Here is a 22,848-nt window from a genome sequence, read left to right on the forward strand (position 1 = left end):
TACGGAGGGACAATCCGAGAGTATTTCTTTCCTGTCATCAAATTATGTCGCTCATTCTTACACGCGACTGATCCGCAGCAATGCGCACTTGTCAAAATCAAATTCTGCGTTCTTACCCTCGAGGACGCTTGGGGCGTCGTTTCTCGGCTCTAGGCTGTTGTGAAGGAGCCTTGCGCGCAGCCACTCTAGCGTTATGTCAGATAATTATAGATACCGGCTTCAACGGCTTGCGTGCAGATAAATCCTCTCGTTTTTCGACACCCTATTTACAATCCTCTGGTGCAGGAGTATGCTGCCCTCCATATTACCCATCCTTCGAAGAAGTAATATGTGGGTCTCACTTAATGGTAACTATAGCATAGTTATAATACCAAAGCATGCTATTCAGGATAAGGGAACACCAAAATGCAAATACGGGTCTGTACTAAATAAACGGATAATTGATCTAATTTAAAGTCCGTACCATAGACATGCTTGTATTCCTTGCCGTCGACGATAGTAAACTTCTTCCGGCCTCACTGAATGCCAACAAATACACAGTCCTTTGGCTTGATAGAGTCAGGCTTAGCCAACTTATAGCTCTCGTAGTTGGGAGCAATGTCGAAGACGTAGATACTCCTGGCCATGGATGACGAAACTACCCTGGACAATAAAATCCTGACTCACGCCCTAGACGGAGGCGCAGCCGAAAAGATACTTGTAACAAGCCTTCAGATGTGTATTGAAGCCATATGCAAGCTTGTTGGACATGAAAGTTGGGTAAGGCTGTTACTGTACTTATAGTCGCATCGCTGGATAAAGTACGCTTCCGGAGGGGGGGCTTCTTCCAAAAGTACTTGATGGCTCCAGGAGTCCCGTGGTTGGTGTAGGAATACTTCAGCAGGCTACTCCATAGAAGCGACAGGGGCAGCCTCGGAGGCAGGCTTGGGAGCCTCATATTTTGGGGGGGCAACGTTGGTCATTTTAGGCTCCTCGAGGAATTCAAATTTCTCAGTAACAGCAGAATAGATGGGCTGGCTGATAATGTACTCAAACCAACGAGAGACGTTGGGATTGGCCTGACGCCAAGCCTTGCCGTAGAAGAATTGGAAGCCGAAGGCGATGATACCGGCGCAGAAGATGTCAGCAAGAGTGATTTCCTCACCAACAAGGAATGTCTTGCACTCCAGGTGCTCTTCAACAACATCAACGGCCGCCTGGGCCATCTTGCCAAAATTATCAACAGCCTCCTTGTTGTAGGGGCGGATGCCCACAAGTGGAAGATACTGTTCGACAATGGGGATAATGATCTCGGAGTTGAAAAAGGACATCCATTTCAGAATGTTAGCATAGTCTTGTTTAGTCTTTCCGAGGAGAGTGGTCTTATCGTTCTGGGAGGTAACTAGAGAAATGTTAGTTCATTCCACTGAAGCACCCTGTCAAACTATGAGACGAAAGTAGGACGCAGGGTTAGACATTTGATGATATCCACACAAGATAAGTATATTTTTAGACAGGAATGGTTATACGAATGAGAAATCCAGATCATTGCAAGAATATCGTTCAAAGTCGGCATTTAAGAAGTGGCATGCATTCAAGAAGCTGGACATACTGTAGATGGCAATGGCAATGCACTCGAAGAGCTCAAGGCCATCCTCGCCGAGAAATGCAGGAACCTTGCCGAGTTTGCTGACCTTAAGATGATCGGCGGACCTGGGCTCTTCGACTATCTTGAGATCGAGGCTATTCGCCTTGGCGACCGCCTTGATGGCGATGGTACGGGGATGGTCGCCCTGAAGTGGGATTGTCAGCGGCCCGAAAGAAAATGACGTAGTAAATTACTTACAGGAAAAGTGTAGACAGTACCGAAAACCATTTTGGTTGATTATCACTGTTCGATGAACGAAGATATGAGGAGGTAAAGGTTGAAGTAAAAGTTGAGAGAAGCTGGCTATGTCTGGTAAAAAGGAAATCGACTCGAGCGGTGCCTCTGTAATATGTACTGGCTAGCTCAAAACCTATGTATTAATACTTCACGGTAGCTAAAATTCTTCTTAGCCTGTAAACCTCAGCTGGCTGGCTTCGGCGCCAGCGTTGGAACCTAATGTTCGGGCACTAACCCCAAAAACAACTGGAAAGGCCGTTCGCTCCGCACTCGTATCGAGCGCCGAATAGCCGAACGCTGAAGGACCACCACAATGTGCATAAGGTACTCGAATAGAACGTGAAGTACACCTTTGAAGTACAAACCACATACCTAGTAACTAAGTCGCTTAAAATAGAGTAGTATGTTTACCATGTAGGCTGAAGCCTTACATTGAGTATTCTGTCTACTCTTTCTCGTCGAAAAATATCATTCCTGCACAGGCTACCGCAGATAAACCAGGAAGAAGAAGAGCAATCTGCAATAAAGCTTTCTGCAGCGACTTATTTTGCCGTCTAGCATGGCTCCCAGATTGCCCGCTCGGCCACATCTTCAGGATGAAATTCTACTACAGAGCTTGCAAAACCCAGAGGAATTCTGGGCTCGCCAAGCTGAGCACCTTCACTGGCACAAGAGACCCGAAGCCATACTCCAAATGGGGCAGAAGACGCTGCAAGACGGCGTAGTTCACCCCAATTGGGAGTGGTTCTCTGGCGGTGAGATATCGACATGCTACAACTGTATCGACCGTCATGTAGCTGCAGGCCGCGGAGACCATGTGGCTATTTACTACGACAGTCCCATTACAAACACAAAAGAGACCTATACATACAACCAGATTCTCAGCGAGGTCGAGACGTTAGCTGGAGGGCTCAGGGAAGAGGGTGTCAAAAAGGGTGATGTGGTGATGCTGTACAGTAAGTATACATTTGAGACACCATGGTACAACAACAGCGGCCGCATCTTACTTATTCGGAACATAGTGCCCATGATCCCCGCGGCTCTGATTGGAATGCTGGCTATTAACCGTCTCGGGGCCATCCACTCCGTTGTATTTGGCGGCTTTGCACCGAACGCTCTGGCTCAGCGTATTGACGCTTGCAAGCCAGTGGTTCTCCTCACTGCCTCGTGTGGTATCGTTGGGAACAAGCCTCCCATCGCGTATCAACCACTAGTAGAAGAAGCGATGGATCTGTCTTTCCACAAGCCAGAGCGCACCGTGATCTGGCAACGAGAGCAACTGCGCTGGGGCAAAAAGTGCTGGTGGAGAGAGCTGTGGTGTTGGATACAAAGAGTTGTGTTTGGTAGCCAGAAGACTCGCACTAGCCAGTCGTCATGGCAAGAGTTTATGGGTAGTGCCAAAGCGCGAGGTGTCAAAGCCGATTGCGTGCCAGTAAAGAGCGACAATCCTTGTTACATCATGCATACATCTGGTACAACTGGAGCCCCCAAGGGCGTGCTGCGCGATGCAGGTGGCCACGCAGTAGGCTTACATTTCTCCATCAGTTACGTCTTCAATATCCGCGGCCCAGGAGACGTAGTCTTCACAGCATCAGACATTGGTTGGGTCGTCGGACACTCCTATATCCTCTACGCACCGTTGCTCGCTGGTGCCTCCACCGTCCTATATGAAGGCAAGCCCGTGGGAACTCCCGATGCGTCCGCGTTTTGGCGTGTGGTCGAAGAATACAAGGTCAACGCAATGTTTACAGCGCCAACCGCACTTCGAGCCGTCAAACATGATGATCCTAATAATGACTTCCTCTCTCAGATTGGCGAGCGCGGAGGCCTACGATCGCTCAGAGCTCTATTCCTTGCGGGCGAGCGTTCGGAGCCCTCTTTGATATCCATGTACCAAAAACTCCTCGATAAATATGGCGCACCTTCTTCACACGTCATCGACAACTGGTGGTCAACAGAAGTAGGGTCACCAATAACGGCTCGAGCGCTGGCGCCGCACGCCGCACAGGATCGCAGAACTAGCGTGCGAAACCACAAGCCACTGCCAATCAAACCCGGAAGTTGTGGAAAGCCGATGCCGGGATTCGACGTTCGTGTCGTAGATAAACAGGGCAAAGAAGTAGAGCCAGGGTCAATGGGTAATATTGTATTGGGATTGCCTCCTGCGCCGACGGCGTTCCGCACGCTGTGGGAAGATGAGGAAAGATTCTATAAGAGCTATCTGAAACGATTTGGTGGAAAATATCTGGATACTGGAGATTCCGGATGGATTGATGAAGAGGGTTACGTTCATGTGATGAGTAGAAACGACGATGTACTGAATGTCAGTGCTCATCGACTATCAAGTGGTACATCTCCAGAGAAAACCCGGAATATTTTGTCACAGTTACTGACTAGATCTCTAGGGGCCATTGAGCAAGCCATCTCAGCCCATCCACTTATCGCAGAATCCTGCGTAGTCGGGGTTCCTGACGAACTCAAGGGCCAGCTCCCCTTCGCGTTCATCACCCTCTCCGTCACGGACCACCCGGAGTCCGCTGTGCCAAACGCCAAGATTGCCTTCGAGATCCAGTCGCTTGTACGCAAGCAAGTTGGTGCAATTGCGTCGTTAGGAGGCATCGTCCAAGGCAAAGGCATGATTCCCAAGACGAGATCGGGTAAGACGCTGCGACGTGTACTCCGAGAACTGGTCGAGAACGGTGTCCATGGAGAATTTACCAAGGAAGTTGCGGTGCCTAGCACCGTGGAGGATGCGGCAGTGGTGGATGTTGCTCGGGACAAGGTCAAAGAATACTTTGAGAAGAGCAGTTGTAAACACAGAGCGATTGAGGTAAGGGAGAAGTCATAGGACAAAGCTAAGCTCTAGGATTTCTGAGTGGAGAAGTTACTTCCCATACAAAGTAGAGCCGTCTATTTAAGTTCTTTCGCGTGATTCCTTATTAGCTACCCATCTGCCCCAGTTGCTTTCTCTAATTACGGAGCGTATTGAAGTAGTCTATTTACAAATTGATCTGGTGACTAGAGAATTATGTACACCTCGTCATTTGACCTGCATCGTTCACCTTTCTGTTTCGCTGTCAAGTCTTCCTGCGTTCGTCACAAACCGGAGAACCGCACGTAGAACTGTCAGGTTTGTTTATACTACACTGCTCTATCGACTGGTTGACAGTTGGGTAAAACACCACCAGATCTTCCTCCTAGTGCGTAAGAATATCTCCGTATCCCAACGGCATCACTTCTCTCATCCCCCGTCGTAGATGACTCCATTTCGGACAGCGGTAGTGGAAGTGTTCGACTGTCTCTCCACCATCATCGTCCTCTCTACAACCACGTGTGTCGCTATCAAAATGGCAGATTCTCCGCAAATAGCTGTTTAGCCGAATATGTCCCGTACGCAACTGTATTAAAAGCGCCGCCTGCGGTCTTGATAGACTGTCGTATAGAAATTTCGTATACTTCCCAGGAAGGGCAGCATGAATTGTTCGTATCGTCCGGCCATAGCATGCGGAATTGAACTCCTCCTTCGCCTGGATAAGCAGCATCCGGCATACCAGTCGCCAGTTCACAGGGGCCATCTGCACCGATGCACACCGCAGGCTATTGGCCTCAGTTGCCTGCCGGGGCCAGACCCTCAGCCTGGCGTATTTGTTCGCTATTCGAGTCGCTCTGTGTCCAGTGAATCTGGAGCTATAACCTCTAGTCCATTAGCCTACAGGTCAGCAGCATGACTGCCAATCGACCTCCTGTACACTCTGCCGTCGGGTGGGGTGGTCCAATGATTATAGTGATATCCAATCGCTAGTGCAAATCAGTACTTAAATATCCGACAGTTCCATTCGAATCGGAGACAACATTAACTCCAGGTATTTTATCGCGCCATGGATCGCCATGAGACTCGAGTTGTGTGCGTTCGTATCCGCCAAGTCCCCTGCCAGTCCCGAGCACGTCATGATTGTGCGGTTGCGCACATATAGCACCAGTCCAGAGCCCACTCTTTTGCTTCCTCGACCGAGTGCGTGAATATCCTATCCGCGCCCGATCGCCCGCTCTATTGACCCCTGATGTGACTCAGGGGGGAAGAAGGCAGTAAGCTCATCGAACAGCTGCGTGCAACCAGTTGCTAATATAGGAAACGACATATCACTGATATCCTAGACCACGACAACTACCATGCTTCCTTGGCTGGTTATCTCGCGCTCAACTAGAATACAGGAAGAGGGTTGAAGTACTCGGGGGTGTGAACCCCGCACATTAAGCAACCACCTAAGATGCGGATCATTACTTTATCAAATGTCTTAATAAGTTACGTTTCAACTCTCTGAGACATATACTGCACGCCGTAACACAATCCAAGATGCTGAGATGCCCCTGTCTCCCGCGGGCTATGGAGAAGAGCGAACACGACTTGCTTCAGCGAGCGTAGAGGACGCTACCTCAGATAGCCGCCAGAAACTGACCGGATTTTCTAGACACAGTGCATAGACATCGCATATTCTATTCTCATACGCCAAGTTGGAGGTTACTAGTAATGGAAATAATATATTGGTAGAAATAATATAGGGATTCGTTAAATATTTCCGAACCGTTTCCGCTCTCCACGATCTTGGGGACAGGGAAGGACCGAACGGAACCAACTTTAATTACAGAATTACTCCATAGGAGGATCGAAAGAGCCTTCTGAGGCTACAGGAGGCGTATTTAAGAGTATAACTATGCAACGCACGCAAGGATAACAAGAAAGAAGTATCATAAATCGAAATATACATCAATAGCTACTACTATTGTAGTGGAGGAATTCGGGGGATTGGCACATGACATTTGTATGGATAACTATTATCTTAAGTCCTCGTTCGAAGAGGTAATAGACAATCAACAACCTTCTCACAGACCACGGGACGCAGTTGCGTAGAAGGAATGTTGTCTTCTCTTTGGTTGCCAGGAAGTTGTGGGCTCGAGGCCCACAACTTCTGAACTGTCTAAGAGTGTCTCCGTGACCTACTCTTTCGGAGTTCTACCATTTCCCTCTTATTCACTATCAAGGGGAGTATTTGACAATACTATATACTAGCCTAGGGTCCACAAGCAGTCAAGTTAATAAAAATATTTAAAAAATAAAAGGAATAGACTCCCATAGCAATAAGGGGGTAAAAAGCCCAGGAAATCCATGGATGAAAGTCATATAGAACGAATCGAACCATCCACCGTTCGATCACCGTTCGTGGAGCTCCTATAGTAAAAAACATGTCTTTCATACACCGATACTCAAGTCTTGCGCCCTGTGCGCTCGTTGAAAGGCCTGATTTTCATATGCTTGCAGTACCTTCTCCAGGGTGAGATTTGGGTACTTAATCAACTTGCTGACGGCGTCCGCAAGTCTCATGGCATCCTCGAATGCTAAGTTGACACCTTCCCCAGCAAATGGCGGCATGGGATGAGCTGCATCACCCACGAGGGTCACACCAGAACACCTTCTCCACTGAAATCCAATCGGGAGCGTGTAAATGTGGCGAGCACCTATATATTCACTTGCACATTCCAGGAGCTCCAGCAGGTCTGGCGCTCACTCACTAAAACTGTTGATAATCCTGCGCTTCACGCATTGGCCGTCTAATGATACATGGACACCGTCATCCTGGCTGGTCCTTGTCCATGCTGTTACTTGGATACTACCGTTGCCATGCTGTTGGCCTGTGAGGCCTTTCCCGTTAGAATATGCATAAAGAGAGCCCCGATTCACAAGGGCCGCCACGCTAGGGGCGGTTGTGTCAGCGTCCGGGATCGTGTATACTTGGCCAATAATACCACAGAAGAGCGGCTGCTCCGGTGTTAAGAAACGGCGAACTTGGCTCCAGACACCATCCGCACCCACTACGAGGTCAAGCCCCTTTTCCACTCCTTGCGAGAAATGTAGTATGTTGCCCTCGGAAACCGATAGAAGCCGGTAGCCCCAGCGGATCATGTCTGACGGAAGACGATCGAGCAATAGCTGACGGAGCGTCGACCGGTCAATTTCTGGGCGTCCGCGGCTACCGTTGCGCGTTCCGCCCGCGAATTGATGGTATCACTTGTTAAGTGTTTGTCGCAGAGACAAAAGGCTTCTCCATCAAAGCGGGCATGTCGAAGGAATTCTTTGTAGAGCCCAGCCTGCTTCAAGGCCGCAATACCGGTTTTGCGATGCAGATCGAGAGAGCCACCTTGCCGCCGGCTGTCCGGAGAGGGATCAGCTTCGAATATTACCACCTGGGAGATGGAGCACTTGAGGAGCAGACGGGCAAGCAGACAGCCTGCTGGTCCTGCCCCAATAATCGCAATGCTGAGATTGGGGGAGACCATCACACGATATCAGTTCGATAGGTTTGACGATCTGTTTCGCCAAGATTGCTTGTGTTGTATTAGCACGACAACTGGCCTATTTATAAACTGAAATGCTTACCCCTGCCAGGGGTCTCATTTATTCCAAGCAACACAGAAATATAAAGATAGTTTTGAATTCACTAGGCTTTGAGTCGACGAGTTTCCAAAGTTTAAAACCATGCAAAACTTCTTAGTAACTGGCAGGACCACAGCTCGCTCGGATCCAACCAGCTCGTAATTGCACCGGTCCCATGGTTTAATAGGGGCTAAATTGAAAAACCTGGAGAACAACAAAGTTTTCAGTCGGGATGAAGGCTTCGTGCCGTAGCCACCTCGGCTTGGGATCGCTGTCGACAGGCATTTAAAAAAACAAAGAAATACTTTGTTGTAATGCATTTGAACATGCGAAGCTATAATATATTAAGGTAAGTTATATGAAAATTGCTATGAAATAAATGTGATGACTCTACTTGGTGGGGTAGATAAGGTCGGCTGGGTAGTGCCAGGGCCGAACCATGCGAGGCACCAAGATATTATTCACTGCTGATCTCACGACGTAGGGATTTTCCCACATTTCCTGTACGATAGAATTCTTTCGTTCTTCCTTCCTTCTCTATATTTGATGTTTTGTTAGAATGCCACCTTAGATATAATTTATCCATTTTACCAAGGTGTACAGGATAATCACAGGTAGGATAGTAGTAGAAGAAGTATCACTATATTTTATGCTAAAATAGATTAGACACTAATCCTTGATCTCGTCTTCCTTGGACAGATCAAGATATTATAGTTACAGAAAGCCATACATAACGATACAACCAAGAAATTATAAGGAATAGGTCAACGCGTCATAGAGACGAAGCAGGTAATGGGGTTAACAGAATACTGCAGTGGTGGATAGACATTTCTCCATCTGTTACAAGCTGTGGGCTTACGCTGAACACCTGTGGGTATGCTGGTTTGGGTTGGTCCTGGCTGCGAGCCTACTTGCTATACTATTCCGGACTCCCCCGAGGGTTAGGTCGAAGATTCGGATCTTGGACCCTCTTGACGGTCTTGCCGTTCGAAAGTGAATTTTCAATAGGAACATGTCATCGAATTTCAAGATCCTATGCAATTGAAATGTACGCATCCCACAGAAAGAATGGAATAGGTTCTGATCTCTAGCAATATTGGCTACACTACATACAACGTGGGCGATCTTGTAGTAACCTAACCAAATATGTGCAGGAGACCTGCAGGTAGTGACAAAAACATCCGCGGTGATCTACACAGTGACATCAAAGGCCGGAATGTAGTATTCTCAGGACGATTGGAAAAGGTTGTAGAGAATGATATCCGACCCTCCGCTGCAGCATCATTAGCACATCGGCCACAGCTATCATAACGTAACTTACATTGAGTAACTCCTCAACAGTGGTTCCCAACCGTGCATTTGCAAAATCCTCGGATTCCGGCTGAAGTGTCGTGGCTGGTCTGTCCGCTGTGTCAAGCTGCAGAAGTAACTTGGCAAATTGGCAGACAGCCTGATAGTCCAGGATTTTCTCCTCGGGGTCATAGGCTTGAATCATACTATCGCCGATGTCCACCGTAAGTAATATTAGCCACGTATCCGGTCTCAATCAGCCATCCGATATCTTACCAATCTTCGCCTGTCATTCTCGGCTAATATAACAGTTCCACACGAATTATTGCCATGCGCAGTACCGATTTCCTCGTGTATATACACGAGACCTTTTAAAGTCTGTTTTGGTGTTAGTTTTGGGCCCTTTTTAAGGTTGGATGTTGGAGCAGAATTGTCACAGTCGCAGGACTCGCAGGTCCCTGTTTAAACGCGAGAGGACCTTCAGAATCTGATACACGAGATGATAGGAGCCATCAACAACTGGCAACTGCAGGTTTTGGTTACATGGATGCGGTTAACAATGTTGTGATATCGTCGATATTGTCTAATCCTAAGCAGCAGCTCTAGACAACTCGGGATAGGGAACTTAGGGAACTACCAATAGAGACAATCGGAACCAGGGACTTTTAGGTATGCAGTCATTGCTTTGATGATTTTGCTGTGGAATAGAGGCGAAGACCTTGGCTCGAACCTCTTTCCGGATCTACACAGCACTGTCATTCAATCCTTTCTGCCTTTGGTTCCTTCGTAGCATTAGAATATCTAATGATGTCTGGCCGTCATTTAAAGTTCTTAGATCTTTCGAACCACCCAAAAGCCCTCTTCCACAATGAGGTCGTACAGTTACACGTTGGTCACATATGAGCGATAATTCCAACCGGTTGATTTGTTGAACTAATCATGAAGCTACACCAAGCAGCGGCCAAGCGCAACATCTGCCTCACAGATACGCTGTACCGGAGACAAAATCTTTTATTATGTTCATATTCAATCACACAGACGAGTTCATTGGACTGAATATTACAGTAAATTCATGTAATATAAACCTATTCATTTTACAGGTCTAAACTCCTGTGTGTTGCTTTCTGGCCGGCTGTCTGTTTTGATCAATCTCTAGGGCAAAGCGCACTTCTAATATACCCAGTACACTGTCTAGATCAATTAATGGCTATAGAAAGATTGAGGGGTAAAAAAAGGCAAACATCTCTTTCTGATTGTCTTCAACAACATAGTTAACAATCCTGTTGCACAGTTTCGCATGCGTCCCAAAACTCAAAACGTTATGGACAACCAGTCAAGCCCCGTCATACAGCAGCCGTTGCAACTAAGATCACCGACATCACCGCCGTGAACCAGCGGGGTCAGTCCGCCCTGTGGTGCGCTGCCGCTGAGAATCCACCCCAGGTAGTCAAGGACTCCTCCACCATCCCACAATCCAGGCTGACCATCAAAACGTGGAGGATTGGTGGACACCGCTTGCAGTGGCAGGCGCTTACAGCTGTGCGCAAGTCGTCCGCCACCTCCTCCCTCATGCACAGGATGGTGTAAATGTCCGGGTAGTACAGGGCTCTAAGTCATGTATGTAGCTATGTAACATTAGCTAATGATTGCATATTAGCACTTTTCCATAACCTTCGACAGAACAACCTCAAGAATAGGGGAAAAAAAAAAAAAAAAAATAATATTTTTTATTTTTCAAATAAAATAGAGAAATAAGGCACATAAATTTGCAATCAGGCTTTGCTTCCCAGTAGTCGATAGTCAGAAAACTCAGTGTTAGGGTAGGTAATCTTTGTAATGGAATCGTCTGTGCTAAAAATATCAACGATGCCTTTGAAATAACCCAAATTGCGGTATGCTTTCTCAATTGAAATGCATCGTTTACCCTTTCGTCCTTGTGCTGGCTCCATATCGGCAACAGGCAAGAATAATAGCTTCTCTTTGAGAGGATCACTGACTCTCTCTATGCTATGTACTCGGATGAAGCCGTCAATTTGTTCATAGCGCCTATGAAATCCTAATCCGTGCAGTTGAATCAAAGAAAATGACGAACTTTCTCTAGCCTTGAGGACCAACCTGTCTTTGCCATCAATGTCTTCTGGCTCCCATGTCAACTCTGGTAGCTCGGCATACAAATGGATGCCAAAAAAAACCCCCAGCGGTAGGCTAGTCCCCTCCACGACACGCTTCGGCCATGATAGTGAATAATTAATTTCGGGGACTATCAGTAATTTCAATTGATATTTCATCAACAAGCTGGAGAAGAATACTGCATTGACCTGGTCCATATCACGTCCCTCGCTGTACCAGGGCTTTATGCCCTCCAACTCAAGTGCACCCAGCAGCGCCCAACACTTGTCCTCTGGTTGAGAGCATCGTCGGCTGTCTTTCCCTGCCAAAATATAGAGTGGTGATTCCCCCGCATAAGAAACCAGTCCGGTCCGAATAATCCGTGCCAAAATGCAAGCTATAAAGTCATAGTTCTCTTTACTAGAGCGGATAAATTGAACCAAGTCCCCTATTGGGGTGTCATCAAGGTTATCAGCGTTATCGGCTTCACTGATCCACATGAATGCTTTGGCCACATTGATAACAAACTGAGTGATTCCCACGGTCAGATCAATCACTGACGCGTGGCCATCGTTGTGGTAGAATTTCGGACCTGGTAGTTTTGCGCCGCTCATGTCTAGTAGTATAGTTTCACTGAGCAATACCCCTTCTTGCAAGGTCCAAACAGAGGTAAGCCAGGGCTCCTCAACTTGGATGTTCTTCAGTGTCTTTTGAACATCCTCCATGTATTTCTGGATATTCTCACGTGCTGGTAACTTCCCTAGCAAGAACTTTTCTAAGGTCGAATGGTTTCCCAATTCCGTACGATGGACCCAGACGATACTCTTCTTCGACTCCTTGTATATTACCCTGGTCACATGAGGATTAGCCTGCATGTATTGGACTGAGTTCTAGGAAAAAGAGCATACATTTGCTTGCTGATTTCCTCCCCTTTAACTTTTAGGAGTTCAGGAGACAAAGTGTATCTATTTCCCTGCGGTACACACATCCAGTCCCACCAGACATATTTCATTTCCATGCTCTGCATCACCGCCCTGGCCGTGTCCAAGGGGAGGACGCTGATATACGGAACCTTCCACAAAAGACCATCTGGGGTTCCTTGCGCTTCTTTGCCCCTTTCCTCCCACATTCCCCAAGTGTAGGATATAATGCCATATCCAATTTCTTTTACTTCAGCCTCGATTTCTCTATAGTCATAAATACGCCACTCCTTCATATTAAGGAGCCAGCGGGGATGATCGGGGTTGTTAGGGGGGATGCCTCTTAAAGACATCCTATCTAACAAGAATGGGTCACTGGACTTCTAGGAATGAGGTATTGGATCAGACAAAAAAATATTTTAAGTATCAGGAGCGACGGTTTCGGGTGGGCAAGCAATAAATTTACAGGGAAGTCGCCATATCAAATATTCAAGTCTGATTTGAATTCCGTTAGGCTGCCTGAAACAAACGAGATCATGTTACCAGAACCTAAGTCCTATTTTGGTCTGCATGTAGCTTGCGTGACATGGATGTATAAAATCAGTATGATTCGGACATGTACAGTACCATGATATGGGTAGAAATGATGTATAGCAATAACTGGAGAGGTTACATGAATAGGGTAGGCATGCAAGAAATGCGAGGAATAACATTGGTCCTTCATCAAGACATTGTGCATCCAGGCGAAACAGGAATCACTACTTCTCCATGGTTGCCTGGTAGCACTTGTCACCTGTGTATATTGCATACTATTGTCTACGATCTGCAGCTACTTGCATGATCTCCCCAAGTTCAAATTCTTGCTGGCCTTCCACAATAACTAAATACCAGTTGCCTGAAATTGTTACAGTCAACCTGGAAATTAACCCTCAGGCTAAACTTCCAAAATCTCCCTAGAATAAAGCATGTTGAGTGAAGTAGCAAGGGAAAGTATATCAAGACATGGTGGTAGCTTGTAGACTTAGGCCCGGCCCGGGAAATCCGGCCCAACCCGGCCCCACCCGCCAAGAAATGAGCTGGGTTGTCCGATGCAATAACTCGGTATGGACCAGGTTACTTCTCTGCGTGGCCCACGGGTTGACGGGTTAGCCCATGGGTTGCCAAGGGATAAAATACAGTAAATATATTACTTATCTATAATATAAATAGATTACTGTATTAAGAGACTTTGTTCTATCAAGAATGTAAATCATTTTCTCATTAGGAAAGATCTACAGCAACGGACCCCGTGGGTGGTTCATATATATATATATATATATATATTTTAACCCGTGGGTGTTTTCATATAGTCTTAACCCGACCCAAACCTGATGGGTTAGGTTGAAAAATCTAAAGAACACAGCCCAACCCGCAGGTTAACAAGTCTAGGAGCTCGGTGTATGGTCCGCGACCAACAAAACGTTTTGCCTTTTTGGCCCATTGACGTAGTGGTAGAAACCAAGCGCTATCAATTTACTAGAGTTGACTATCTTGTCAAAAGGGCCAGAGCAGTCCCAGCATGCAGCTCAACGAAAGTAGACCATTTCCATGAGGGGAACGCATGCCATGGTTTTGTCTCAGACTATTTGGGTTTACGGCTAGCTGGCTTAATTGCTGGCGGTGTCGGGAATGTGTCCGGTTGGATGATCACAGTACAGTGGGAGCGACTGTCTCCCATATGGGCAGGGGTGAGGATATATGCATGTTGGTCAAACACAGATCCAACTGTAGATGTTTATGAATGAGCAAATAGACATGATTGGGTTGTTTTAGGCAGCTGTTGATTAATTACTGTGTTTACTAGCCAGTTATTGCTAGTCTAGATTGATCCGATATTGTGAAATGCAATAATTAGTTACAGGTAGTGTCCCTACACATGATATTGGCTTTCTGGTCTGGTTGGCTCTTTAAACAGCTCTTACGGTCAACTGTTCTGAACGAGCATTTCATCTGGGAAGTATATTATACGTTACACATGTATCAATGCACAGAGGACAAACAGAAAAATGGTACCATTACTCCGTACACTAATTTAACCACTATCGAGTACTGAGCATAAAACAGAATGAGGAACTAAAAGCACATGCCGCCTTGAGTGGCGCCAGGGGTGAGAGGCGGAATGACTCAGCCGGCGACCTAGAGGGTGTGAAGCCTCTAGGCGCAGATGACGGTTGATCCAATAACAAACTGAAACAAGATGTCTTTTGCCCAGGTCCTGTATGACAAAGATTGTTCGTCGTCTTGGAGGAAGAATTGCCAAATTTGCGAGAGTTGCTCGGAGGCGTCTTCTGCATTGAAGAGCCTTTCAAGGGCTTTGTAATGAATGGGCCGATAAAATATGCCATAGGCCTTGAGTCCTTGTTGATAAGTGTCAAATATGTTACGGAAACACTATAATCCGCCCGACTTGGCGGTGCGGAGTATCTGACGATCGATTCAACCCCTGAATCATTTAGATAGTAGAGCAACCAGATGGGAATGCGGGAGACTCAGTTGTTTGAGATACTGTGATTCCTGGTGTTTCTACCGAATGACATCTACTTCCTATTTAGGCTAAAGATTGGCCTGTAGCTGATAGAATAGCTCCCTGCGCATCACTTCCCCTGAGTTCCACAACATTTGGAACACATGTACGAGTAATAAATTGAGTGAATAGCTGTTGTCTGTGGCATACTAACTATTTTAATGTACTACTGGCCACATCCATTGCTACAGACAGAGCTATAAGCCCTCTGAATTGGATGAAGAATGTAGGGATGAGTCCAACTCAGGTTGAGAAAGTAAACAGATCCTCCCCTGCCACGGAGATTCGTGAGGTGCACGTACTTCGCTGTGGGACTGACCGCCTTACGTACAGTTACTTTGAATTAGACACTTCTCTTGTTGAGACATACGTAAACATACATAAAGGCGCGCAGTTTCAGCCCAAATCTGTGGCTAGTTAAGTATAGAGTCTATTGGTTCTCTAGGAAAATATTCTGTAATCTTTAAGATGCGCCGGTTTGTAACAGAGCCATTGCAACTATAAAATGTATCACATTGGCAGGAAACTCCACAAAGATCTTCAACTGATATCTGACGACGTCACAAGAGTAGGAGAATAATGGAACAGAGAAGCCGCTACTGGTCTCCCGAAACAACTGTGAAACTAGAGATGATATCTAGGATGGGAATGGATATCGATCCCGCATTTGTCCTCGGCTCTAATTACCGCTCATCTATGGATACCCGTCCACAGCGGGTTAGCCTCTATATATGGTTCATACTCCCTAAAAATGGGCCGACCGGGGACGGTTATGGATGTGATGGCAAAGCGGTGGATTCGACGAGTGAAGATGACATCACCATCTCCTGATGCGGCTAGCGTGAACTCGGACCAAAAAAGGAAGGCGTTGCGAAGGCGTCGCAATGGGCCATCGCCCGCCTCAAAACCCCTACAACAATCCCACGGACGACAGACGATCGTGCTGATCTCCAGCCCTGGCCGTCGGCAGTTGGCAGGCCGAGGCTGGGGAATCCCAACGGTGGTCAAATACTGCTAGGCCACTGCTCGAGCATGAAGCATCCATGTATAGGCGGACAAGCCTCGGTGACGTTGACCAGATGCACGTGCTATAAATGCAGATGCGCCCTGTAAGGGTCGGTGTATAGCATGCATGTCGTATTGCTACCAAGAGGGATGAAGTATCAGGTCTTGAACATTTAATTCATTATCGTAGGTCTTACTTTGCCCATCTAGTGATACCCTGTTATGGGATTGCCCGTGGGTCCCCTGGACGTGGGGTAAAGTCGGGCTATTAAATCAGAGGGGCTAGACAATCTGACAGCAGAGATGGAGGACAGACTCTAACTGAGGGATTGAAGAGCCGATGGAAGCCACCAATCATAGGACCTCTATCTTCGGGATAAGGAGGATATTCCCAGCGAAGATAAAGCTAAAGTCGCGTGTCAGGGGTTTAGGCCAAACCCAAACTTTGGTTCATTCCATCCACATTCTCCAATTCCCATTCCCCCATTTCCCCATTCCCTCATTCTATCCCAGGCTCCACTGCTACAATGACTGCACTTGGCTGATAAATGGGCCTATAATTGTCCAATGGATATGTTGGGGCCAACAGGCTCAACTAAGTTTCATGAACATATCGAGATCCGAGGTTTGTCGATCGACCATGCGGGGAAGTACAGGGGATTTCATATGCAAAACGATCAACGAGGGGCTCAGAAGCAAATAAATACGAGCATTCCCGATGGATGATGTCCCGGACTGTATTCCATTATACCCTCTCTGCACCCTCTTCCCCCGCCAGTATGACCACCAAAGCCATCGCCCCCGGATTTCTGGGCAATCTCACCACGGACCAGGAGTCCAAATTGCGCCAGCTCTGGGCCATCATCCTCAAATTACACGATGCTGGCTTGACCGATGCCGCCAATGATGCCAACCAGAAGAGCCCGTCACCCACTCACCGACGAAACTCGTCGTTGACCCACACGGAGACGAAAATATCCGTCAGCACTACCTCAGCATACACAGCAGAGTTCGCGCAGACCTTGCAAGAAGTGGGCATCCAGGGGGCGGAACTCAAGTCCGTCCGCGAGGCCCTCAAGAATACCAGCGTCGACGATCTGCGTCGCAGTCTGCTTAGTACGGCACGACACGACCATCCCGATGCGTTGATGCTACGGTTTCTCCGGGCCCGTAAATGGGACGTCAACAAGGCGTTCGTCATGATGCTGCACGCGCTGGTCTGGCGTGTCAAGGACCAGCACGTTGACGAGAAGGTGATCGCCAACTCAGAGCTGGATGCGCTGAAGCAGTCGCAGAACAAGTCCGATCCGCAGGCGGCGAAAACGGGCAGCTCGTTCCTGGCGCAGATGCGCATGGGCAAATGCTACTTCCACGGGGTGGATAAGCAGGGTCGTCCGGTGGGCGTGATGAAAGCACGACTGCACAAGCCGGCCGACCAGAGCGAGGAAGTGATCAATCGGTATATCCTTCATGTCATCGAGACAGTCCGGTTGTTGCTGGTTCCGCCGGTGGAGAATGTGGTATGTTCCTGATCCTCAAGAACAGTTACGTACCTGAGGTGACAGTTTTAGACGGTCGTGTTTGATTTGACTGGGTTTTCTCTGTCCAACATGGTGAGTGATAGTCAGAGCGGTATTCAATCCTGCAGCTGATTGTCCTAGGAATATGCACCCGTCAAGTTCCTCATCGAATGTTTCGAGCGAAACTATCCCGAATCCCTAGGAACGTTGCTCATCCATAACGCCCCATGGGTCTTCTCAGGTATGACAGATAAATCCCTGTGTCAGAATGCATCTAACCATCCTAGGCATCTGGAGAATTATCAAAGCATGGATGGACCCAGTCATCGTGTCCAAAATCCACTTTACCAACTCCGTGGCGGACATGGAGAAGTTCATCGCACGCGACCAGATCGTGAAGGAGCTCGGGGGTAGTGAAGATTGGACCTATGAATACGTGGAGCCGGTGGAAGGTGAGAACGACGAGATGGCCGACTCAGTCAGCCGAGACTCGCTGTTGGCTGAGCGCCAACGGATCGGCGATGACCTGCTTCGCACGACAGGCGAGTGGATCAGCGTGTGCAAGACAGACAATGAGGAAGAGATCGCAGAGGTCAAGACGCGTCGAGCGAACGTGACAGAGGAATTGCGCCTGAACTACTGGAAGCTGGATCCCTATATACGAGGCCGCAACCATATGGACCGCACAGGGGTGATCAATGATGGAGGGAAGATTGACTTCTATCCTCAACCAGAGGTCACCGATGAGACTTTGGCGAAGACATTAGAAGTGGAACATGTAGAGAGGACGCAAGTGAAGGTGGTCAATGTTTGAAATTTAGTTTATCATAACAGGATGCCAATATACCATGTTTGTCAATAAGATCTAACATATTCCCTAGAGACGCGCCAACGGACCATCTGGCTTGAACACCCCAATCGACGCCATCGAGATGTCGGCCAAAGTGCCACATCCGGTTAACTGTATGCAGCGCTTGAGCTCGCCGTAGAGGATGTCCAGCACACGACTGACTCCCTTTTCATCGTCGCACTAGACTCGTTAGCCATCGCCTCATAGTTTCATGGAGCTAGAACTTAACATACTGCCAATCCCCAAAGTGTCGGCCGTCCAATCCAACAGCCTTCCGCCCACAATGCAATGCCTTGAAGATATCGATGCGCGTACGGATCCCCCCATTGATATGGACTCTGATCTGTCCTCCTACTGCCCGGATGCATTCTGGAAAGCGCATCAATCGTGGCCGGCGTGCCATTCAACTGTCTTCCGCCATGGTTGCTCACCGTCGCAGCCGTACTGACGAGCGAGAAGGACATCCTCAGCGGTCAGAATGCCCTTGATCCAGATCTGCATCGTCGTGATGGATCTAAGCCTCGGGATCTCCCTGGCCCAGGAATGCTCGTCCGGATTGAACGCCGCGAATCCTTCTTAGTGGGCTTGACTCTGGATTTTCTCCGAGTCCCATTCCAGCATGAGGAAGGACAAAATCACGGGGGTGCGGAAATCCTTTCGAACCTCGTTATACCGCACCCCGAGCACGGGGCTGTCCGCTGTGGGGAGAATCGCTTTGCATGCTGCTGCCTCGGCGCGACGTATGATACGTTCCTGTTTCTCGCTGTCTCTCATCGTGTAGACCTGCAGCAGGTGGCTGATCGGGGCGACCGCGCGTGCTACGGTGGTGATCTCTTCGAGAGGATGATTGCAGAACGACGAGATTGCCATGGGGATATTCCGATGTGCATAGGCACGACTCGTGGCGAGTTCGCCGTCGGGATGCGCCATGGCTTGAAGCCCCGTGGGGGAGACAAGTAGGGAAAATCCTTGCCAAGTACTTGCTAACCACTTAACTGGGCATTCTGGATTCGAATCCGCCGCTCTATGAGATCCAGCTCTAATCTCTCATTTTCAAGCTGTTGCAAGCGAATTTGTTCCTCTTTTTGCTTAACTTCTGCTTCAAGCCTTCGTAACTCAAGCTCTTTGTATCTCTCTTCTAAAGTTAGAACATTTGTAGAAGCCACACGTCGAAGATCCTGTGAAGATATTGTTGATCTAACTACTTAGTAAGTACTTGCTAACTACTTGTAAAGCGCTTATATAAACTTACTCATTATCACCATTTTGCGATGAGGATTGTGTGCATGACCTTGAAGGTCTTCGAGCCGGTGGAGCCACTTGATCCTCAGAAGTATTAGATTCAGTAGTAGACCATTGGCGTTTATGGCCCCCTGTTATTTAAGTAGTTACCAAGTGGTTAGTAATAATATAGTAATTAATTATATTAATACTTACTTTCCCGACTTATATGGCGAAGATAATTAGCTTCCATGTTTAACATCCGATAGGAATGATGAACATTAAATTGGAGGGAGTTATTATACTGTAGAATATCATCCTTGTCAAGCTTTGCAGAACTAAATAGTATTAATATTAGATAACCAAGTATATATTAACCAGTTAGCAAGCACTTATACTTACTTTTTTACTGCTTCCACAAAGGTCAGATACCTGCCCAATGTATATAACTTTTGATGAGATTGCTCCACAGCATTAGTATGGTTACGCAGTAAATCAAAATAACAGGGTTGGATTTTAGAGCAAGCTTTATTCAACCCTGCTTTAATAATTGCATTTTTCTTGTGTTTTGCCCAATTTTGGACATTCTCATTTTCATACCCTGCCAACTAGTTAGCAAACATTTGGCAAGTAGTTAGTAACTGGTTGTATACTAATTAGTAGATTAAGCAACTCATTATAATCAGCCTCTGATTTACAGTCTAATAGACTCATCATACGGCTCCAGAGGGGAGAACCTTGGCTTCTTGTTCCAATAGACTTTAAGATTGACCGTTGGAAGTGGACCCGGCAGAATATAATTATATGCTGCAAATGCCATGTAGCATCTTGATGTTTTGGGTCAATCTCAGAAAGATATTGGCCAAGTCCTAAGTAGTTAGCAGGTGTTTAGTAAGCAGTTAAGAAGCACTTACCAGAATATTGCTTGCTGTCCATGTCAACAATAATACCATAGATTCCAGTCCCATGGATTGGATCGAAATGAACTGGCTTCCTGGATATCTTCTGGACCAGAGCAAAGACTCGCTTAAAGAGTAAATAATATCCCTCAGTAGAATCCTCAGTAGTGAAGACTCGCAGCAAAGTAATAACTAATTAACAACTAGTTAGCAAGTAGTTAGTAAGCACTTAAATAATACTTACTCTTGCACTGGTCTGGTAAAAATGTTGCAAAGAGCACCTTATTCATTTCCTTAGAGCGAAGTCGCTTGTAAGACATATCCACTTCAAAAGAGGTAAGCTGAGCCAGAAGCTGGATCTGCTCTTTAAAGCCACATAAAACCATAGTGCCTTGGGAATCATGATACACTTCTTGAATGTAATCCTATATAAAAATTAAGTGGTTAGTAACTACTTAGGAACTAGTTCTAAGCACTTACCTTTACATGTTGATCAATTTCCTGCAGGAAAATAAGACCATTAATATCCTGTCCATTAGGATATGAAAGCAAGCGTTGCTTCTGGATAATTGTTGCAATCCGGTCCTTATTACAAAAGCTAGAGTGGATCTCTCCTAGTGTAGAAGCATTATACTGCTGACAGAAGGCTTCAAGCTGTGGACTCCGGAGGAATTGTGCTAAGAAATAACTGCTTAGAGACTGCTTATAAAGCACTTGGCAAGTACTTACCTGTAGTCAAACTTGGGTCTTGAACCTGTTGAATAATTCTTTTTATCCCCTGTAGAATCCTTTCGGATGGCTTGCTTGGTGGTGGTGGTGGATGTTTGTGCACACCATGTGATGTAAATAAGATATACGGACATTGATTTATATCCACAGGAATTAAAGTATTGAAAATAACATCACAACATGTATGCTTTAATCGCCCTGAACCCTGAGGATGATCTTGATCTTAAACTAGTTAGTAACTAATTGTTAAGTAGGTGTTAACTGCTTACGGCAATACTTTCTTCGGGAAGCTAAGGGTTCAAAAACACCACATTCTTCAGCTGCTGGTAAAATTTCTTTATTGAAAAGATCTTCAAGAAACTCTAGGTCAATAACTGTATGGCCTTGAATTGTCCCTCTATGGTGTTTTGTTAGAAAGTCATGTGTTTCATTTACACACCCAATATAGGGGGCATATTCTCCATGCGCATTCTAAAGCAGTTAGCAGCCAGTTATAAAGTGCTTAATAAGTAGTTGAAAATACCATCTGTCTGTATCTTTTAAAGACTGGTTTGCATGTAGGAAGTTGCTCAATACAGGCATAGCCCTTCTCGAAGAATGTGACCTTTGATCGGTAGTAGCTGTAAGCAGTTAGTAGGTGGTTACTAAACAGTTAATAATAGCATAATACCTATATGCATTTCGCTTGGCAAGATCTGTCTCTAAAATCTGAACCTCACGCCGAGCATTTTGGATTTTATCCCAAATATCCTTATCTACAGAGGTATGATGGCAAGATAGAAGAGATGGACTTAAATATTCACATGCATAAATACCTGAGCATTTCCATGTCCATTTTCTAGCATAACACTTTAAAAATGGGCAGTAGATTGGACGCTTTTGTCCATAACTCTGCTTTCTTGCATATTGAATCTAAGTACTTAGTAACCAATTATCAAGCACTTTAAAAGTACTTACTTCATGAGCTACCTGTTCCATTTCAACTTGTGATCGTCCTCTTGAGGCAACAATATATGTATACCCATGAATATGACTTTCTGGATACTCTGGCAGGTCGTCAATATATTCAATTTTTAGTGTTGTAAGAGGCGAGGTCTTGGCCCTGGTAAGAGGAATGGGAACTGAAAGTTCCTATTATATGAATCAGTTATAAACCAGTTACCAATTGCTTAGTAAGTAGTTACTTGCCGCAAGATCTGGGTCAATATTACCCACTCCAGAAACATCATTATCGAGGCAAAGAATTGGCTGACTAGAGTCCATTCTGGAGGAAGCACAATAACTGGTTTTTAAATAATTCCCAACCGCTTGAAATAATTAGTAAACAAGAAGGAGAGAAAGAAGAAATAATAAACGAAATTGAATTTCAGGTGTTTGTGTAAAGTATTTAAAGAGGTCCGGCGAGTTATTGTGGCTTACTAATGGTCTTGGCAGTTAAAAGAGTGGCT

General features: G+C 46.5%; 10 protein-coding genes across 10 annotated transcripts; 3 read left to right on the forward strand and 7 right to left on the reverse strand.

The window, feature by feature from the left end:
* Positions 1–884: 884 nt before the first annotated feature.
* Positions 885–1,855, reverse strand: psoE (glutathione S-transferase psoE; the record flags this gene model as incomplete). The annotated part of the gene is made up of 3 exons (XM_033564784.1): positions 885–1,381; positions 1,592–1,772; positions 1,826–1,855. 3 exons carry the CDS (start codon positions 1,853–1,855, stop codon positions 885–887), a joined length of 708 nt encoding a protein of 235 aa, XP_033430541.1.
* A 568-nt stretch (positions 1,856–2,423) lies between these two features.
* Positions 2,424–4,712, forward strand: ATNIH1004_000059 (putative acetate-CoA ligase; the record flags this gene model as incomplete). Its single annotated transcript, XM_033564785.1, has 2 exons — positions 2,424–4,212; positions 4,270–4,712. 2 exons carry the CDS (start codon positions 2,424–2,426, stop codon positions 4,710–4,712), a joined length of 2,232 nt encoding a protein of 743 aa, XP_033430542.1.
* A 2,400-nt stretch (positions 4,713–7,112) lies between these two features.
* On the reverse strand, positions 7,113–8,197 carry ATNIH1004_000060 (FAD-dependent oxidoreductase; the record flags this gene model as incomplete). Its single annotated transcript, XM_033564786.1, has 3 exons — positions 7,113–7,378; positions 7,433–7,850; positions 7,895–8,197. 3 exons carry the CDS (start codon positions 8,195–8,197, stop codon positions 7,113–7,115), a joined length of 987 nt encoding a protein of 328 aa, XP_033430543.1.
* A 1,301-nt stretch (positions 8,198–9,498) lies between these two features.
* ATNIH1004_000061 (uncharacterized protein) lies at positions 9,499–9,877 on the reverse strand (the record flags this gene model as incomplete). The annotated part of the gene is made up of 3 exons (XM_033564787.1): positions 9,499–9,567; positions 9,616–9,790; positions 9,861–9,877. The coding sequence occupies 3 exons, from the start codon at positions 9,875–9,877 to the stop codon at positions 9,499–9,501; spliced, it is 261 nt and encodes an 86-aa protein (XP_033430544.1).
* Positions 9,878–10,787: 910 nt separating this feature from the next.
* On the forward strand, positions 10,788–11,171 carry ATNIH1004_000062 (uncharacterized protein; the record flags this gene model as incomplete). The annotated part of the gene is made up of 2 exons (XM_033564788.1): positions 10,788–10,809; positions 10,876–11,171. 2 exons carry the CDS (start codon positions 10,788–10,790, stop codon positions 11,169–11,171), a joined length of 318 nt encoding a protein of 105 aa, XP_033430545.1.
* A 185-nt stretch (positions 11,172–11,356) lies between these two features.
* ATNIH1004_000063 (uncharacterized protein) lies at positions 11,357–12,966 on the reverse strand (the record flags this gene model as incomplete). Its single annotated transcript, XM_033564789.1, has 2 exons — positions 11,357–12,542; positions 12,602–12,966. 2 exons carry the CDS (start codon positions 12,964–12,966, stop codon positions 11,357–11,359), a joined length of 1,551 nt encoding a protein of 516 aa, XP_033430546.1.
* A 3,994-nt stretch (positions 12,967–16,960) lies between these two features.
* ATNIH1004_000064 (CRAL-TRIO domain-containing protein) lies at positions 16,961–18,515 on the forward strand (the record flags this gene model as incomplete). Its single annotated transcript, XM_033564790.1, has 4 exons — positions 16,961–17,701; positions 17,753–17,794; positions 17,843–17,942; positions 17,989–18,515. 4 exons carry the CDS (start codon positions 16,961–16,963, stop codon positions 18,513–18,515), a joined length of 1,410 nt encoding a protein of 469 aa, XP_033430547.1.
* Positions 18,516–18,578: 63 nt separating this feature from the next.
* Positions 18,579–19,052, reverse strand: ATNIH1004_000065 (uncharacterized protein; the record flags this gene model as incomplete). Its single annotated transcript, XM_033564791.1, has 3 exons — positions 18,579–18,731; positions 18,781–18,920; positions 18,983–19,052. 3 exons carry the CDS (start codon positions 19,050–19,052, stop codon positions 18,579–18,581), a joined length of 363 nt encoding a protein of 120 aa, XP_033430548.1.
* A 75-nt stretch (positions 19,053–19,127) lies between these two features.
* ATNIH1004_000066 (uncharacterized protein) lies at positions 19,128–19,481 on the reverse strand (the record flags this gene model as incomplete). Its single annotated transcript, XM_033564792.1, has 1 exon — positions 19,128–19,481. One exon carries the CDS (start codon positions 19,479–19,481, stop codon positions 19,128–19,130), a length of 354 nt encoding a protein of 117 aa, XP_033430549.1.
* Positions 19,482–19,534: 53 nt separating this feature from the next.
* On the reverse strand, positions 19,535–21,534 carry ATNIH1004_000067 (uncharacterized protein; the record flags this gene model as incomplete). Its single annotated transcript, XM_033564793.1, has 8 exons — positions 19,535–19,748; positions 19,804–19,924; positions 19,989–20,110; positions 20,175–20,373; positions 20,687–20,863; positions 20,916–21,096; positions 21,152–21,332; positions 21,401–21,534. The coding sequence occupies 8 exons, from the start codon at positions 21,532–21,534 to the stop codon at positions 19,535–19,537; spliced, it is 1,329 nt and encodes a 442-aa protein (XP_033430550.1).
* Positions 21,535–22,848: the final 1,314 nt, after the last annotated feature.

The sequence above is a fragment of the Aspergillus tanneri genome (genome assembly GCF_003426965.1).
Source record: "Aspergillus tanneri strain NIH1004 chromosome Unknown AapTan_2_pilon_pilon_pilon, whole genome shotgun sequence".
In the NCBI taxonomy this organism is placed as follows: domain Eukaryota; kingdom Fungi; phylum Ascomycota; class Eurotiomycetes; order Eurotiales; family Aspergillaceae; genus Aspergillus; species Aspergillus tanneri.